This window comes from Larimichthys crocea, chromosome IV, assembly GCF_000972845.2.
Source record: "Larimichthys crocea isolate SSNF chromosome IV, L_crocea_2.0, whole genome shotgun sequence".
NCBI lineage: Eukaryota > Metazoa > Chordata > Actinopteri > Sciaenidae > Larimichthys > Larimichthys crocea.
The window spans coordinates 3979382-3998002 of record NC_040014.1 but is presented as its reverse complement, the minus strand read 5'-3'; the positions used below and the strand labels follow the sequence as shown (position 1 = coordinate 3998002).

The following is an 18621-nucleotide window of genomic DNA, read 5'->3' as shown; positions in this document are numbered from 1 at the left end:
CAATCCTGAGACGTAGAGGATTCATGGTCTGATATTCAGCCTGTAGCCTGGTCAGACAGGCCTGCAGTTACATAACATCCTAACCAGCCCCAACCAGCACAAGTTTGGATGTAAATAGATAGAAGATCATGAGTCTGTAGCCTCTTTGGCCTTCAACATCCACCAGTCAGAGGTCAGAGGTCATGCAGATTGAGTAGTGGTGCAGGTCACCCATAACCAGTAAAAGGACTAATGTAAGGATCTTCTCCCATACCCGAACGGATAAGTGATGGGAGATGACGTAAAGGAGCAAGAGTCATGGAGCCTGACAGCAGCAGTGTCTATACATGGACTGTATGTCAATGATAGTGGACTGATCTCTGTGTTTATAGTATGTCAACTAATTTTCATGCTATTTACTTAAAACAGCCAACGATCTGAGCAGATAGAAAAGATATATGAGATCACATGAGCACATATAACAACACGCATAGGCAGGGGTAAACCTTTTTTCTATTTTTGAGATGGTGGGAGACACCTGCTGTGACACAACATTTTGTGATCAAAATGTTTATCCCATAGAATGCAAAGAACTTTGGCCAAGTTGTTTTCAATCACTTACACACATGGTTTTGTCAGCCACCTCAATTCACCAGATAGCAAGGAGCTTCTATGAGGGCCCCTAATCAATCAACAGAAGCTGTGCAACAACAACAGGATTTGTGGCCAGTTTCACCATGCATGAATGCTGCTGTGTGTGGCCTTCAGGGTGTGTTTTAGCTCTGCACCATCTGGATGTGAAAAAGATTTACTAGTTGACTACGGCTGTCTAACAAGATTTACAGCAGTTCATTTGTTGATGTTTGTAGATATTTACATGTATCTTTCTTTGTTTAGCATTTGCTCTTTCCTCACAGTTCATCCAAATTACTGCATTCATTCACACACAAAACGGCACTTTTTTTTTTTTTTTTTTTTTTACTGCTGCACAGAATAATCTTAACTTTTCTTGTAATACGAGTCAGTGGCAAGACATGATGATGAATGACTGTTGTGCAAAACCCGGTGTTGTAAAATCCTACTCCGATGCCCCAGTTGAATTTTTTAGTTGGAATGATATCACCTGAACTGTTCTTTTCAGATGAGAAGATTTCAAACACATTTGATTCTGTGAGTGCCGACCTACTTCTGTTCAGTTTCCAAGCGGCAACACCAGAGGCTCTTTGCTCATAGTTATGGTTAAACACAAGATACATAAATAGCCAATGAAGACGTATTAATTGAGAAGTAGTAAGGGAGGGGAATGGCTTATTTTGTCAAAACTTAAAGGTATCATTTAATATAAACATTTTAGAAGCTTAAAGCAGGAATATTTGATATTTCACCAAAATACACGACTTAATGATAATTTGTTTGATGTTTTTCAGAAAAAGTGTGGTTGCATTCTAATTTCTTTATTTCTAATAATGCCGGTGAAGAAGTTATGGGTAGGCAACAGTCCTTACATCTCCAAATCTCCAATTCTCCAGAGACTCCACTCTCACTACAGCACATACACACAAATACACAACACACACACACACACACACACACACACACACACACACACACACACACACACATTATAAGTGATCAAGTTAAATCCCTGAACGGTTCACAAATCCCTCTCTAATTATACCGAAAATATGCCACTTTGATTGGAAATATAACACATCATAAAGAGTAAGATGCTCTAACTGCCATTTCACTGTGACTTTGGAGATGGATCTAAATGGTCACTGATTATTCATTTCATTTAACTGATTCATCAGCTATTGTTTGGCAGGATTACAGAAATTAACGATGCAGGGAGCTGAAAGAAACTATCGATTGATATGTAATGCACTTCATTCATAATATGAAGCGGTGACTGGATAGTTTCTGTAGAGTGCTAAAAAAGACAGGTGATTTAAGTGAAGCTGGGAAAACAACTCACAGACACCCAGGGTGCTGTGAAATGGCAGACTGTATATAATAGACTGTAGGAAAGCGAGTGATCCATGAGATGCTGCCGGCTGTAACTACTGGCTGGAGCTTCATTTGAAGCTCTGAGTGCTCTGCTGTCTGCTCCACCTCAGCTGCACTGGTTAACATGAAGCTCAAATCAACATCCTTTTGCATTTTAATCCTTTACAGTTAAAATTACAACATCATCAGTCATGCTATCCTCCCTCTTTTTCTTTCTCCTCAAGTGGCCTTTCTTTCTGTCTTTTTTTTCCGAGCATCTTGGCTGACGCTGCTTGGCTTTGGTACTGCACTGATGTTCTATAAGTAGACATTTCTGTAACACAGTGTTAAATATGTCTCCCTGCATGTGTGTATGTATGTATGCAAAAAGCAGGATGGAGGAGCAGTCACGTGCTCTGAGAAGAGTGGGAGGAGGGGATGTCTTCCAGCTCTGACACGGCACTCTTCCTCATGTAAGAGAAGGAGAATTCATTAAGATTACGAGCCACTGTAACCCTGCATTAGAAAAGCTTGATTTCAGCCAGCCCTTCATGCACTGTAAACCACGCGACATGACATTTCAGCATGGATTATTTGGCAGTGCGAGTGTGTGTGCCGCGCTGCATGTGTATGTGAATGTTGTGTGTGCTTTACAACCCAGAGCGGCAGCCACTGCGTCAGACACTGAACCCAGACTAGTGTGTGATGCTCTGGTTCACTGATGCTTCCAAGGTCAGTGAAGAGCTTTTGTGTGTAATTGTGTGTATGCTCAACTAAGTGCATGCATGTCCTTCTCTGTTTCACCTTTCTCCTTGTCTCCTCTATAGAGGAGTGGACACACACCCGCCTGTTTCCAGATAATTCCAAGGAAGAGTGAATCCTTGTGTTGCAGCGTCCCTGGCTATAGCGTTTTCCACATGCAACCTGTAATGGCAGGTTTTGATTTGTGTTCTCCTGCACAGTCACTGCATCTGGCTTTTGTTTGCCAAGAAATTGAACTTTGGACATTCTAGCTGGTTCCCACTACTTCCAAGTCTACATGCTAAGCTAGGCTAACCACGTCCTGACTCCAACTTGGTACTTAATGTACAGACTTGGCAGTCGTATCAAATTTCACATCTGTATTGCATTTGCCAGAATGTCAGTCTATTACTGTAATGTTTTGTAACAAGAGACAAGACTAAAAGAAACAACAGCACTTTGAATGATTAAGATTCAATGCCCAGTACTACTCACCCTTAAGTGGCATCTTTCGGCACAAGCTTTGCATTGTTTTCCTGCTGTTACAAACACTGAACAGTACAAATGTATTGTATCATTAACTGATATTGCATAATCATGTATGGAATTAGGAACAAACTGACTCTACTAGCATCGTTTAGCTCTACCTCTGAGTTCACAGACTATATTCTTCACAGATCAGAACGGCGACAATACAAATTTTTTCAGCTATAGGTGGATATGTCTTTTGAGTTCTGTTACGACTGGCTGATCTTGGCGCTCTGATCACGAGCTAACTAAATAAATATGATAATGCCACCTTCAATTGCACTCAGCAGCCATATTTTCTCTCTTCAATATTACTTGACCTGTATTGCAATGGAAAGATGGTGATTAATACTGTATGTTCCATTTGAACCTCATGACCCCGAGGAATAAGGAGTAGAGACAATGACCGTATAGTAGGGTGGCAATTTCATTTATGACTGACTCATGACTGAGAGTCTCTCACTTAAAAGTCCCAAAGTGCACTGCAGTATACCACTATATCAATATCACAACAGAAAAGACCTTTCTGTAACACAGCATGCATTCTCTGTGTTTCTGTTTAATCACTGGCTTGTAATTTACACAAAGAGCTGCTGTGCTCCCTCAGCTTCATCATCCTGAGCGGGAGGCCCAGTTTTAAATATCTAGCAGTTCAGGTTATTGCTGTGCGCTGAGATCCTCATCATTCAGCTTTATTTTCCTTCGGCTGCTCTGTGGGACCGATGCTCACATACAGTCGAGAAAGGGGAGGGTTAGGCTCTGCTAGTGCCCATCCCCCTCCTTCATCCTGGCTGCTCCATCCACTGCTGCAGAGAGGACCCATGATGGTGTCGCCCTCCCCTTTTTTTTTTGCCCCCAACCACCTCCCACCAATCCCATCCGAGCTTCACCTCAGCCAAACAGAGCGCGGTGTTGCCTGCTGCGTTTCCTGCCTTTACCTACTGGGAAACGTGCGCAGTGTTTACATTGTTCTGGAAAAGACGATTCACTCGACACTGAGGGCCTGCCTAGTTTTACAAAGCGGGTTATGTAAAAGCCAGTTACAAGGCTTAAGTAATTAATAATGTACAAGAATATTGGGATGTGGAGCTGTATTGTGTAATGCTGGAGGTGTGCAGATGATGTCTCATGGGTTTAAATAAAAAATTTTTTTTGCCCTATTACTGAAAAATCTTATATAGACATAAAAACGCAAGTCTGGTCTCACAACTTATATTAATCTCACCTCAGCCATAACATACTGTAGCTCTCTAGACCAAATATTTTCTAATCACCTATTAAAAAGTTCTAATCCACAGCCGAGTTGGGCAATAAATATATCTGTGGAATCTTTTCATGGCATACAATCATGTTACTGATCAAACAGAAATAAATCAATCAAAAAATAATGATTCCACAAAGCCAATGAAAAAACTACACAATTATCAATCAAAGTTTGGTTGAGGACCTGTTAAGTTTTCTTTTCTTTACATTTGATCACTATATATGTGCAAAATGTCTAAATATTGTGACTTCTTTTTTCAGCTAGTTGCTAGACACAAACAATATTATATCATATTATTATTATTATTATTATTATTTTTATTATATTATTATTATTATATACATCTATTGTATACTTTGGCTTCAATGTGAATGTACATTTCGGGGGGGATTTTAATCTTTGGTGATTCGGCTCAACTCTTGCTCCATGTGGGCGGCCTGGACTGCCAGCCAAAGCACAAACCTTTTTCACATTATATAAACAGCCAAAGAATGCTGACTAAGGAGGTGGAGGTGTATGTGTTTATGATGGGGGCGGAGGTGTGGGCTAAGAATGTGCAGCAGGACACATGTGAATATGATAAATCACTGTCCTGATACCATTTAGGGAAATGTCGAGATGTGGCAATCTTACTGCCAGAGGAGTGAGACAGAAGTACCGAGGCCAGCGCGTGGATTTTCTGTAGTGAAATGTGAAACCGAATCGATAATGTGAACGAGAGAGGACCAAAATGAAGCAATCCTGCACCACGGGCAGGCACGTTACCGAAAATGCAAGGAACGTGCCGCAGAAGAGAAGACGGAGAACATGAGTGATGTGTTGGATACCTGGATTCATATGATCTGTCTCTGTGAGTGTTGGTTTACTATGCAGGCCTGTCTGCATTATCTCGACCACCATCACTTGCACCCAGTTGACCCTGCTGATGAGAACAGAGCTGCGCCCCGTGTTCCTGGCCTTGCATCAGCAGCACCACACTCACACAGACACTGCCGCGCATCAGCCCAAATAAAAGAGTCTAAATGAAAATCCGATAATGAGCAGTCGAGTCTACAGGTCCTAATGATGCAGGATCACACGCTGGGTTTGATCGGTGGCGCATCGCCAGCAAAGGGCACAGTGAGGAGGAGATGAAAGGGCATACGCTGATCGTTACTGGACGGTAGCTTGTGTACAGTAATGCGGAATTTCTTGTGGAGAGGCCTTTTTTTAAGGCAACTTTCTCGTGTTGGACACCATCCGCCCTTAAGTTGTAGCGGAGCTTGTTTAGGCTCTGAGAAAGGGTGTTTACGGCAACCGATTCATGCGCTCATCAGAGGGGTGAGGCCATGGCTCAATCAGGGAATCCCACGGATGGAGAGTGTCACTTTATAAAACCAGTGCCATTACACTGGATTATTGGATATCTAATTAGCTAAACGTGGCGTGAGAACAAGTGTCTAGAGCATCTTATAAAGCAATATTCAGGCATAAAAACAGTTTTTTTTCATTTCCAATGCAGATACTTCCAGAATTAAAACGCTGATTGAGGCTAAAAGGGCGTATGTGGGCTCCATCTGCCTCCCGGCTCTCTGCATCCTCACGTTTTCTTCAGTGGGCTATCACCGCCTGTTAAAGCCATTTTTTAGTCTCCGCCGCTTCATATACCAATTGCGCATCCGCACCGCAGGAGCCCAGTGAGACAAACCAGCCTCTGCACGGTTATCTACAGCTCTCCTCACTACACCGCTTTACCAACAGGATACAATGGAAACACCAACAGCACCACCTTCATCATCATCATCGCCAAATGCACTGCGGACCCGCATCCGGCAAAAAAAACAACACACAACACACAACAAGCGCATTTGCGCGCACGGCGCAAGCGCCGCAGCATCTCAAAACATGTTAATACAAAATCATAGAAATGATAATCTTACTTCGCCGACCAACCGCCTTTAATACGATAGGTTGCCATGATGCTGCTCCTGTATGAGTGTTGGACTGATGTTCACCCTTGCTCTCTCTCTCCCTCTCTCCCCCTCCTCTCTGTATTCACCTCACATCGCTGCGGAGGAGCCTCCAGTTGGAAACGTCACTGCGTATCCTTCCGCATCTTCCTCTCATTGGTGGTGTTGGACGTCTGACTACAACTGCGACTTATTACCTAATCAACTACTACAGCCTTGTATACGTTCTTAAACCCCTCATTAGTCCTTATATTACTTAGATATCGGGATATCAGAGACTTATTTAATGCATGTAATAAAAGTATGATGTAAATTATAAAACACCAGAGATGTCTTTGTCATATTTTTCAGTCACGTATGTGTTTGGTTAAATAATGATTTGTTAGTATTAAAGGTCCAGCGTGTCAGATTTAGGGGGGTTTATTCAGAAATATTAAAGATCTGGAAATATATTATGCATACTTGTTGTTCAGGCCTAGAAATAAGATCACTGTTTATATTACCTCAGAATGAGATTTTTATATCTATAGAAAACCTCTTATATAGAAACCCCCCATTTTTGATTGCCATGTTTCTACAGTAGCTAGAACGGACCACAAAACACTGGCCTTTGCCATTTTTGCTCATCACACAACTGCACCGTTAGATGCCCACACTGGACCTTTAATCGTATTTTTCTTTAAAGGTGAGGTGAAAAGTTCTCAGAGCACCAACTACTTTGGTCATTTGTAACACAAAGCCAAACTATATTTAGCTGTTTATTTAACAGTATATAAAAGAGGAAAGACAGAAAATCCTCACATTGAGAAGTTGAGAAGTTTGCATATTTGCTATAAAAAATGGAAGTTATGTGATAACTGTAGTTTTATTCAGGTTTTAGTTTGATCCACCAGTCAGAGGTCAGAGGTCATGCAGATTGAGTAGTGGTGCAGGTCACCCATAACCAGTAAAAGGACTAATGTAAGGATCTTCTCCCATACCCGAACGGATAAGTGATGGGAGATGACGTAAAGGAGCAAGAGTCATGGAGCCTGACAGCAGCAGTGTCTATACATGGACTGTATGTCAATGATAGTGGACTGATCTCTGTGTTTATAGTATGTCAACTAATTTTCATGCTATTTACTTAAAACAGCCAACGATCTGAGCAGATAGAAAAGATATATGAGATCACATGAGCACATATAACAACAGCACAGGCAGGGGTAAACCTTTTTTCTATTTTTGAGATGGTGGGAGACACCAGATTATGACCTGCTGTGACAATGTTTATCCCCGATAGAATGCACAAGAAACTTTGGCCAAGTGGTTTTCAATACACTTACACACATGGTTTTGTCAGCCACCTCAATTCACCAGATAGCAAGGAGCTTCTATGAGGGCCCCTAATCAATCAACAGAAGCTGTGCAACAACAACAGGATTTGTGGCCAGTTTCACCATGCATGAATGCTGCTGGCTGCGTGTGGCCTTCAGGGTGTGTTTTAGCTTTGCACCATCTGGATGTGAAAGAGATTTACTAGTTGACTGTGGCTGTCTAACAAGATTTACAGCAGTTCATTTGTTGATGTTTGTAGATATTTACATGTATCTTTCTTTAGTTTAGCATTTGCTCTTTCCTCACAGTTCATCCAAATTACTGCATTCATTTCACACACAAAACAGCACTTTTTTTTTTTTTTTTTTTTTACTGCTGCACAGAATAACGCTTAACTTTTCTTGTAATACGAGATCAGTGGCAAGACGATGACTGATGAATGACTGTTGTGCAAAACCCAGTGTTGTAACAATCCTACTCCGATGCCCCAGTTAGAATTATTTTAGTTGGAATGATATCACTGAACTGTTATTTTCAGATGAGAAGATTTTCAACACATTTGATTCTGTGAGTGCAGACCTACTTCTGTTCAGTTTCCAAGCGGCAACACCAGAGGCTCTTTGCTCATAGTTATGGTTAAACACAAAGAATACATAAATAGCCAATGAAGACGTATTAATTGAGAAGTAGTAAGGGAGGGTAATGGCTTATTTTGTCAAAACTTAAAGGTATCATTTAATATAAACACATTTTAGAAGCTTAAAGCAGGAGATATTTGATATTTTCACAAAATACACGACTTAATGAATAATTTGTTTGATGTTTTTCAGAAAAGTGTGGTTGCATTCTAATTTCTTTATTTCTAATAATGCAGGTGAAGAAGTTATGGGTGGAGGCCAACAGTCCTCAACATCTCCAAATCTCCAATTCTCCAGAGACTCCACTCTCACTACAGCACATACACACAAATACACACACAAATACACACACACACACACACACACACACACACACACACACACACACACACACACACACACACATATTATAAGTGATCAAGTTAAATCCCTGAACGAGTTCATCAAATCCCTCTCTAATTATACTGAAAATATGCCACTTTGATTGGAAATATAACACATCATAAAAGAGTAAGATGCTCTAACTGCCATTTCACTGTGACTTTGGAGATGGATCTAAATGGTCACTGATTATTCATTTCATTTAACTGATTCATCAGCTAATTGTTTTGGCAGGATTACAGAAATTAACGATGCAGGGAGCTGAAAGAAACTATCAGGTTGATATGTAATGCATTCATTCATAATATGAAGCGATGACTGGATAGTTTCTGTAGAGTGCTAAAAAAGACAGAGTGATTTAAGTGAAGCTGGGAAACAACTCACAGACACCCAGGGTGCTGAAATGGCAGACTGTATATAATAGACTGTAAGAAAGCGAGTGATCCAGTGAGATGCTGCAGGCTGTAACTACCTGGCTGTCTGCTCCACCTCAGCTGTACTGGTTAACATGAAAGCTCAAATCAACATCATTTTGCATGTTTAATCCTTTTACAGTTGAAATTACAACATCATCAGGTCATGCTATCCTCCCTCTTTTTCTTTCTCCTCAATGTGCCTTTCTTTCTGTCTTTGTTTTTGTCCAGAGCATCTTGGCTGACGCTGCTTGGCTTTGGTACTGCACTGATGTTCTATAAGTAGACATTTCTGTAACACAGTGTTAAATATGTCTCCACTGCATGTGTGTATGTATGTATGCAAAAAGCAGGATGGAGAGAGCAGTCACGTGCTGCTGAGAAGAGTGGGAGGAGGGGGATGTCTGCCAGCTCTGACACGGCACTCTTCCTCAGTGTAAGAGAAGGAGAATTCATTAAGATTACGAGCCACTGTAACCCTGCATTAGAAAGCTTGATTTCAGCCAGCCCTTCATGCACTGTAACCACAGCGACATGACATTTCAGCATGGATTTATTTGGCAGTGCGAGTGTGTGTGCACAGCGTGCATGTGTATGTGAATGTTGTGTGTGCTTTACAACCTAGAGGCAGCAGCCACTGCGTCAGACACTGAACCCAGACTAGTGTGTGATGCTCTGGTTCACTGATGCTTCCAAGGTCAGTGAAGAGCTTTTTGTGTGTAAGTGTGTGTATGCTCAACTAAGTGCATGCATGTCCTTCTCTGTTTCACCTTTCTCCTTCCGTCTCCTCTATAAGAGGAGTGGACACACACCAGCCTGTTTCCAGATAATTCCAAGGAAGAGTGAATCCTTGTGTGCAGCGTCCCTGGCTATAGCGTATTTCCACATGCAACCTGTAATGGCAGGTTTTGATTTGTGTTCTCTGCACAGTCACTGCATCTGGCTTTTGTTTGCCAAGAAATTGAACTTTGGACATTCTAGCTGGTTCCCACTACTTCCAAGTCTACATGCTAAGCTAGGCTAACCACGTCCTGACTCCAACTTGGTACTTAATGTACAGACTTGGCAGTCGTATCAAATTTCACATCTGATTATTGCATTTGCCAGAATGTTAGTCTATTACTGTAATGTTTTGTAACAAGAGACAAGACTAAAAGAAACAACAGCACTTTGAAATGATTAAGATTCAATGCCCAGTACTAGTCACAACTTAAGTGGTATCTTTCGGCACAAGCTTTGCATTGTTTCCTGCTGTTACAACACTGAACAGTACAAATGTATTGTATCATTAACTGATATTGCATAATCATGTATGGAATTAGGAACAAACTGACTCTACTAGCATCGGTTTAGCTCTACCTCTGAGTTCACAGACTATATTCTTCACAGAGCAGAACGGCGACAATACAAATAATTTTTTCAGCTATAGGTGTGATATGTCTTTTGAGTTCTGTCTTACGACTGGCTGATCTTGGCGCTCTGATCACCGAGCTAACTAAATAAATAAATGATAATGCCACCTTCAATTGCACTCAGCAGGCATATTTTCTCTCTTTCAAAATATTACTTAAACCTGTTATGCAATGGAAAGATGGTGATTAATACTGTATGTTCCATTTGAACCTCATGACCCCCAGGAATAAGGAGGTAGAGACAATGACCGTATAAAAGTAGGGTTGGGCAATTTCATTTATGACTGACTCATGACTGAGAGTCTCTCACTTAAACGTCCCAAAGGTGCACTGCAGTATACCGCTATATCAATATCACAACAGAAAATGACCTATTCTGTAACACAAGCATGCATTACTCTGTGTTTCTGTTTAATCACTGGCTTGTAATTCACACAAAGAGCTGCTGTGCTCCCTCAGCTTCATCATCCTGAGCGGGAGCCCAGTTTTAAATATCTAGCAGTTCAGGTTATTGCTGTGCGCTGAGATCCTCATCATTCAGCTTTATTTTCCTTCGGCTGCTCTGTGGGACCGATGCTCACATACAGTCGAGAAAGGGGAGGGTTAGGCTCTGCTAGCTGCCCATCCCCCCTCCTTCATCCTGGCTGCTCCATCCACTGCTGCAGAGAGGACCCATGATGGTGTCGCCCTCCCCTTTTTTTTTTGCCCCCACCACCTCCACCAATCCCATCCGAGCTTCACCTCAGCCAAACAGAGCGCAGGTGTTGCCTGCTGTGTTTCCTGCCTTTACCTACTGGGAAACGTGCGCAAGTGTTTACATTGTTCTGGAAAAGACGATTCACTCGACACTGAGGGCCTGCCTAGTTTTACAAAGCGGGTTATGTAAAAGCCAGTTACAAGGCTTAAGTAATTAAATAATGTACAAGAATATTGGGCATGTGGAGCTGTATTGTGTAATGCTGGAGGTGTGCAGATGATGTCTCATGGGTTTAAATAAAAAAAAAATGTTGCCATATTACTGAAAAATCTTATATAAGACATAAAAAACGCAAGTCTGGTCTCACGCTTATATTAATTCTCACCTCAGCCATAACATACTGTAGCTCTCTAGACCAAATATTTTCTAATCACCTATTAAAAATGTTCTAACTCCACAGCAGAGTTGGCCAATAATTATTATCTGTGGAATCTTTTTTTTATGGTGATACGATCATGTTACTGATCAACAGAAAATAATCAATCAAAAATCAATGATTCCACACAAGCCAATTAAAAACTAACACAATTAATCAATCAAAGTTTTGGTTGAGACATGTTAAGTTTTCTTTTCTTTACATTTGATCACTATATATGTGCAAAAATGTCTAAATATTGTGACATATCTTCTTTCAGCTAGATATGCTAGACACAACAATATTATATCTATTATTATTATTATTATTATTATTGTTATTATTATTATTATTATTATATCACATCATATTGTACTTTTGGCTTCAATGTGAATGTACATTTCGGGGGGATTTTAATCTTTGGTGATTCAGGCTCAACTCTTCCTCCATGTGGGAGGCCTGACTGCCAGCCAAAGCACAAACCTTTTTCACATTATCATACCAAAGCCAAAGAATGCTGACTAAGGAGGTGGAGGTGTATGTGTTTATGATGGGGGCGGAGGTGTGGGCTAAGAATGTGCAGCAGGACACATGTGAAATATGATAAATCACTGATCCTGATACCATTTAGGAAATGTAGAGAATGTGGCAATCTTACTGCCAGAGAGTGAGACAGAAGTACAGAGCCAGAGCGTGGATTTCTGTAGTGAAATGTGAAACCGAATCGATAATGTGAACGAGAGAGACCAAATGAAGCAAATCCTGCACCACGGGCAGGGCACGTTACCGAAAATGCAAGGAACGTGCAGCCGAAGAGAAGACGGAGAACATGAGTGATGTGTTGGATACCTGGATTCACATGATCTGGTCTCTGTGAGTGTTGGTTTACTATGCAGGCCTGTCTGACATTATCTCGACCACCATCACTTGCACCCAGTTGACCCTGCTGATGAGAACAGAGCTGCGCCTCCGTGTTCCTGGCCTTGCATCAGCAGCACACACTCACACAGACACTGCCGGAGCATCAGCCCAAATAAAAGAGTCTAAATGACAAAATCCGATAATGAGCAGTCGAGTCTACAGCGTCCTAATGATGCAGGATCACACGCTGGGTTTGATCGGTGGCGCATCGCCAGCAAAGGGCACAGTGAGGAGGAGGATGAAAGGGCATACGCTGATCGTTACTGGACGGTAGCTTGTGTACAGATAATGCGGAATTTCTTGTGGAGAGGCCTTTTTTTAGGCAACTTTCTCGTGTTGGACACCATCCGCCATTAAGGTGTAGCGGAGCTTGATTTAGGCTCTGAGAAAGGGTGTTTTACGCAACCGATTCATGCTCCATCAGAGGGGTGAGGCACTGCTCAAATCAGGGAATCCCACGGATGGAGAGTGTCACTTTATAACCAGTGCCATTACACTGGATTATTGGATATAATTAGCTAAACGTGGCGTGAGAAGCAAGTGTCTAGAGCATCTTATAAAGCAATATTCAGGCATAAAAACAGTTTTTGTTACATTTCCAATGCAGATTACTCCAGAATTAAAACGCTGATTGAGGCTAAAAGGGCGTATGTGGGCTCCATCTGCCTCCAGGCTCTCTGCATCCTCACGTTTTCTATCAGTGGGCTAATCACCGCCTGTTAAAGCCATTTTTAGTTCTCCGCCGCTTCATATACAATTGCGCATCCGCACCGCAGGAGCCCAGTGAGACAAACCAGCCTCTGCAGGTTATCTACAGCTCTCCTCACTACACCGCTTTACAACAGGATACAATGGAACACCAACAGCACCACCTTCATCATCATCATCGCCCAAATGCACTGCTGACATCCGCATCCTGCCAAAAACACACACACACACACACACACAAGCGCATTTGCGCGCACGGCGCAGCGCCGCAGCATCTCAACATGTTTAATACAAAATCATAGAAATATAATCTTACTTTCGCCGACCACCGCCTTTAATCCGATAGGTGCCATGATGCTGCTCCTGATGAGTGTTGGACTGAGTGTTCACCCTCTGCTCTCTCTCTCTCTCTCTCTCTCCCCCTCCTCTCTGTATTCACCTCACATCGCTGCGGAGGAGCCTCCAGTTGGAAACGTCACTGCGTATCCTTCCGCATCTTCCTCTCATTGGTGGTGTTGGACGTCTGACTACAACTGCGACTTATTATCCTAATCAACTACTACAGCCTTGTACTAGTTCTTAAACCCCTCATTAGTCCTTATATTACTTAGATATCGGGATATCAGAGACTTATTTAATGCATGTAATAAAGTATGTATGTATAATTATAAAACACCAGAGATGTCTTTGTCATATTTTCAGTCACTGTAATGTGTTTGGTTTAAATAATGATATTGTTAAGTATTAAAGGTCCAGCGTGTCAGATTTAGGGGTTTTATTTAGAGAATATTAAAGATCTGGAATATATTATGCATAACTATGTTTTCATGGCCTAGAAATAAGAATCACTGTTTATATTACCTCAGAATGAGATTTTTATATCTAGAAACCTCTTATACATCCTCTTATATGGAACCCCCCATTTTGAATTGCCATGTTTCTACAGTAGCTTAGAACGGACAAACTAAACACTGGCCTTTTGCATTTTTTGCTCATTCACACTAGGAAGAAGAGGGTTGCAATCAGCAACTGCAGTTAGATGCCACACTGGACCTTTACATAGTATTTTTCTATAAAGGTGAGGTGAAAGTTCTCAGAGCACAAACTACTTTGGTCATTTGTAACACAAAGCCAAACTATATTTAGCTGTTATATTTACAGTAATATTAAAGAGGAAAGACAGAAATCCTCACATTTGAGAAGTTGAGAAGTTTGCATATTTGCTATAAAAAATGGAAGTTATGTGATAACTGATAAGTTTTGCAGGTTTTAGTTTGATCCACTAACTTGTGGACTAGTAGCATATATATATATATATATGTACCAACTAATTATGATGGAAGATGTCAGTGAGGTTTTCTGCAGTGAATTCAGGCCGAGAAACAAAGTGTCAAAGTGTCCACAAGGGGGCAGCATGTATCTTTCTGCAGGAAAACAGAAAAGCACTGGGCAATCCTTCAAACTGTTAAATGCAAAACCTCTAATGGTTTTCAACTTATTTAGGGCTTCAGGGCAAGATAGTATTGAAATAAATGAATGCTATATACATATATAAAGCTATTTTAAAATAAGCCAAATTGCCTAGAGGTGATCTTCACATACAGAGCATGCAGGTCTAAATGTCATATATGTTTTACATTTTACACTAAAAACACACTCACTCGCACTGAATACTGAATTCTGCTGTCACTCTATTAAGCTCCTGGTTCTGGCCACACCCTTGGCAGGGCCCACTGAACACGTTGGACCTGTGATGACTCCCAGAGGGTGTGTCCACTGTGAACCAGACTAGTGTTCACCTCCTCCAGCTCTTTACCGGCGGGGGAGTTGTTAACCTCGCCTCAGTCCTCCTCCTCCTCCTCCTCTTCTGGACTTTGGAGACACGCAGCAGCGCCAGATCCGTGCGCCTCTCAGGAGGGAAGTGAAGCGTTTTCCCCAGCGGCTCAGCTCGGATATTTGACACTACTGGAAATACCACCAACACACATTTTCCTTTTTGTGTACAACCTGTAACCAACTCGGATACTTGGCAGGATCTGAGGCTGTAACCATGGGGGACGTGGTTTCCTCTCACCTGGATGAGAGCAGGCGGGAGATGATTACAGGTAAGAGAGGAGATCTCCAGCTGCAGCTGAAGGGACAACTGTAGACATGTACAGATTGAAGTTCATTAAAAGTTATTTTATTCATAAAATAATATTTAAAAAAAACAAAACAGAAGAAAACATTCTTTTTTTAAAAAACAGCTCTGAAGCTTTAGTAAAGTTCTTGTATCGTTCAGCTTCAGTGGTATTGTTACACCACTATTACTGACTTGGTTTTCTGTATTTGAAAAAGTTTATTTCTGGACCAATGAGCTTCCAATCTGTTGATTTATTTGGATTTTATAGGTTCGTGCAGCCTCAATAAATCCAATAAACCGTAGATATTCTCATATTCAGCATGTCTGCATGTCCATCTCGTCAGAATTGTCTGACAACTCATGCTCATGTGTTGGCGAAGACGCTATTTTAGATCAAACAAGCTATTTTAAAGCTGGGCTGTCATACTGACCTGCAGAGAGAAGTATTCCCTGCACAGTTTGCCTAAAGAAAATGTGTAATGGTGTTAAAATAGATTAAACTGAACTGCAATGCACATGCAAGCAATATCCCCTCAGTAAGTGTCACCTTCCCCTGTTTCATTCTAGCACAAAGCTTCTCATTCATATCAGTGCTTTACTTAAAGAGTTCCCCTGAATCCCATCTCTCTGCTGCAGGCCTGTTTCTCTGAGATAATAAGTAGGTTTCCCAAAGGGGAGCATGTTTGTATAAGTTTGGGACTGACTGCTATTTAAGGCTCAGATTGCTCCAGCCTCCCACTGTGAACCCTGCAGGTCTGTGTGATTATTTCAAAAAGCCATGGGAGCAGAGGGAAGAGGAGGAACAGTGCAGAGGGGCTGAGACAATTTAATGGATCTGTAGATGCTTTCTTGAAATTATAAGACTATCACTGTAGCAGTGCATCCAAGGTCTGAAAAGCAGCTAATGAAAAGGGAGAATACTTGTTTTTATTTTTGAGTTGGCCTTCAGATGCTTCAGATGTGTGTTTTCCTGTTGTTTCAAAGACATTTTAGTCTCAGTTAGGATGTTTTTCAGGGTTGTAAATGTGTTTGTGTGTGTATGTTGGCCAGCGTATTTGAATGAGTAAACCACTTATGGAAACCAAAGATTATGTTCTTGAGGTCCAGGGACTCAATTTCTTTGTTGTTGTTGTTGTTTTGTGAACCAGACAGAGAAATACTCGGAGGGATAGTTTAAAATAGGAAGAATAACACAGTTAAAAGCTTGACTGTTGGTCAGGCAAAACAAAAGCAATTTTACAAATGATCAGTTATTTAAAAAAAATAATGAATGACTTCACAGTCTAGAACACCACTGCCCTATATCTGATCTCTATAGGTAGGCCTCTAAGGAATGTGTCAGATTCAGAATGAGCTGAAAAGAAACTGTAAACAAACATGAAAAGTGTATTCTTGACCTTTGGAACAGGTTGTGTGACAAAATAATCTCATCTCAAAGGGTCCACTTACTTTTTGGAGTGAATGGAGCCGGTTTAGGTGTCATCACGTGACCTATGTGCTGTTAACGACAAAAGGCGTTGGCTTGTCAGATAAGTTTTTAGTGAAATCTATTTAAGGTGAAAAAAATGTAAAACATGAACATTTGAACAGCTACCAACATTTCAAACATGTCAAACATGTATGAGCATGGTTGAGAATAAAAAAAGATACACATGGAGAGATGAACCAGAGGAGGGAGAGAGAAGTGTAAGAGTAATGTGTGAAGCTGCGAGGTAAAGCAGGTAGAAACATGTCACTAGATTAATGGCTCCCACACGCCCTCCCTCTGTGTCGTCTCTACCATCTTTCTGTAGATCCTTGGCTCTCTTTGCATGCGTGAATAGCATAACAAATAGCATGTCCTTTGATTTGAACATTAATGAACCTCTGGAAAACCTCTCATTTGTTCAGTTCTTTCTTAAGAGTGTGTGTGTGTGTGTGTGTGTGTGTGTGTGTGTGTGTGTGTGTGTGTGTGTGTATGTGTGTGTGTGTGTGTGTGTAAGTGTATGGGAGTGAAGACTGCTCAGCATTTCTGCATTGGGGAGTTTTATTTGACATGTGCACCTCCCTACAAGGTGATTTCTTCATCCTCTGCCTGAGCACATTCTCACAAAATGATCTCCTCCCTCATGAGCCACATATTACTTAATGCAATATGTGCGCGCGCACACACACACACACACACACACATACACACACAGAGACACGCACACATGCGGTACAAATGCAAATCATCCACCCACACATTTGATGTTTATCCATCCATAATTGTTTTTATGCTGAAGAGAGACGATGTGTTGTGTCCTTGTTTGTCTGCAGGCTAATGATGGTAAATTATATCATCATATTTTATATAAATTATATAAATTATAATAAGATCCTACTCTTCTCAAATATGTGTCACAGAACAAGGTTGTGACTTTCACATTACAACAAAACAGGGTGTGAATGAGGCCTGCAGCCTATGTCAACAGCTCATATTTCAGATGCATTTCACTGGTTAATAATAATAATAAATGCTTCTGGCTTAAGTGCTAATCTGAGGCATTTGCATGCTGTCAAAGATTTGCTGGAATGTTGAACCTCAGATCCAGGAGATGCAATGCGGATTCTGTTCCAGAGTTCGCTTATCCAGTCTATGTATGTTTTGTAGATTTGGAGAAGGCTTGTGAATTGTGTCCCCCTAGGAGTCTTGTGATGGCTACCTTACAGGTCCATAATTGGAGTAAACGCTGTGTCTGTATCCTCTGCAGGAAGTCCAACATTTAGGTATTGGGCTCTACCAGAGTTGTCCCTTATCAGTGGTTCTGTTTGTGCTCTTTGTGGACGGGATCTCAAAACACAGCTGGCGGTAGGGGAATGTGTTGTTTGTGTACCTCAAGTTTGTCTCTTTGCTCTTTGCAGATGATGTGTTTCTGTTGGCTTTAGACCTTTATGATGCAAAGTGGTGATTTGCAGTTACTGTAAATGCGATGCAGTCATCATGAGAGTCACCACCTTAGCCAATGATTCTCTACTGGAAAATGATGGTTTACTCCCTGCAGATTGTGAAGCAGTAGCTGTATGTCTTGTTCACAAGTCAGGGTAAAATGGAGCGTCAGATGGACAGATGGATTGGTGCATGCTCCACCAGACCTTTGTGGTGAAGAGGGAGCTGAGTCAGAAAGTAAA

The 18621-nt window shown here is 41.4% G+C and overlaps 2 protein-coding genes across 3 annotated transcripts in view; one reads left to right on the top strand and one right to left on the bottom strand.

The window, feature by feature from the left end:
* Nucleotides 1–13820, bottom strand: part of stxbp1a (syntaxin binding protein 1a) — a 37241-nt gene extending 23421 nt beyond the window's left edge. For both annotated transcript variants that reach the window (XM_027278610.1, XM_027278611.1), the window contains exon 1: nt 13666–13820. In XM_027278610.1, the coding sequence (XP_027134411.1) occupies nt 13666–13702 (37 nt within the window). In that variant the 5' untranslated portion in view covers nt 13703–13820. The remainder of the gene's footprint in view (nt 1–13665) is intronic.
* A 1221-nt stretch (nt 13821–15041) lies between these two features.
* The window catches only part of niban2a (niban apoptosis regulator 2a), a 31183-nt gene continuing 27603 nt past the window's right edge, over nt 15042–18621 (top strand). The window contains exon 1 of the mRNA XM_010745770.3: nt 15042–15454. Coding sequence (XP_010744072.2) covers nt 15400–15454 — 55 coding nt within the window. The 5' untranslated portion in view covers nt 15042–15399. The remainder of the gene's footprint in view (nt 15455–18621) is intronic.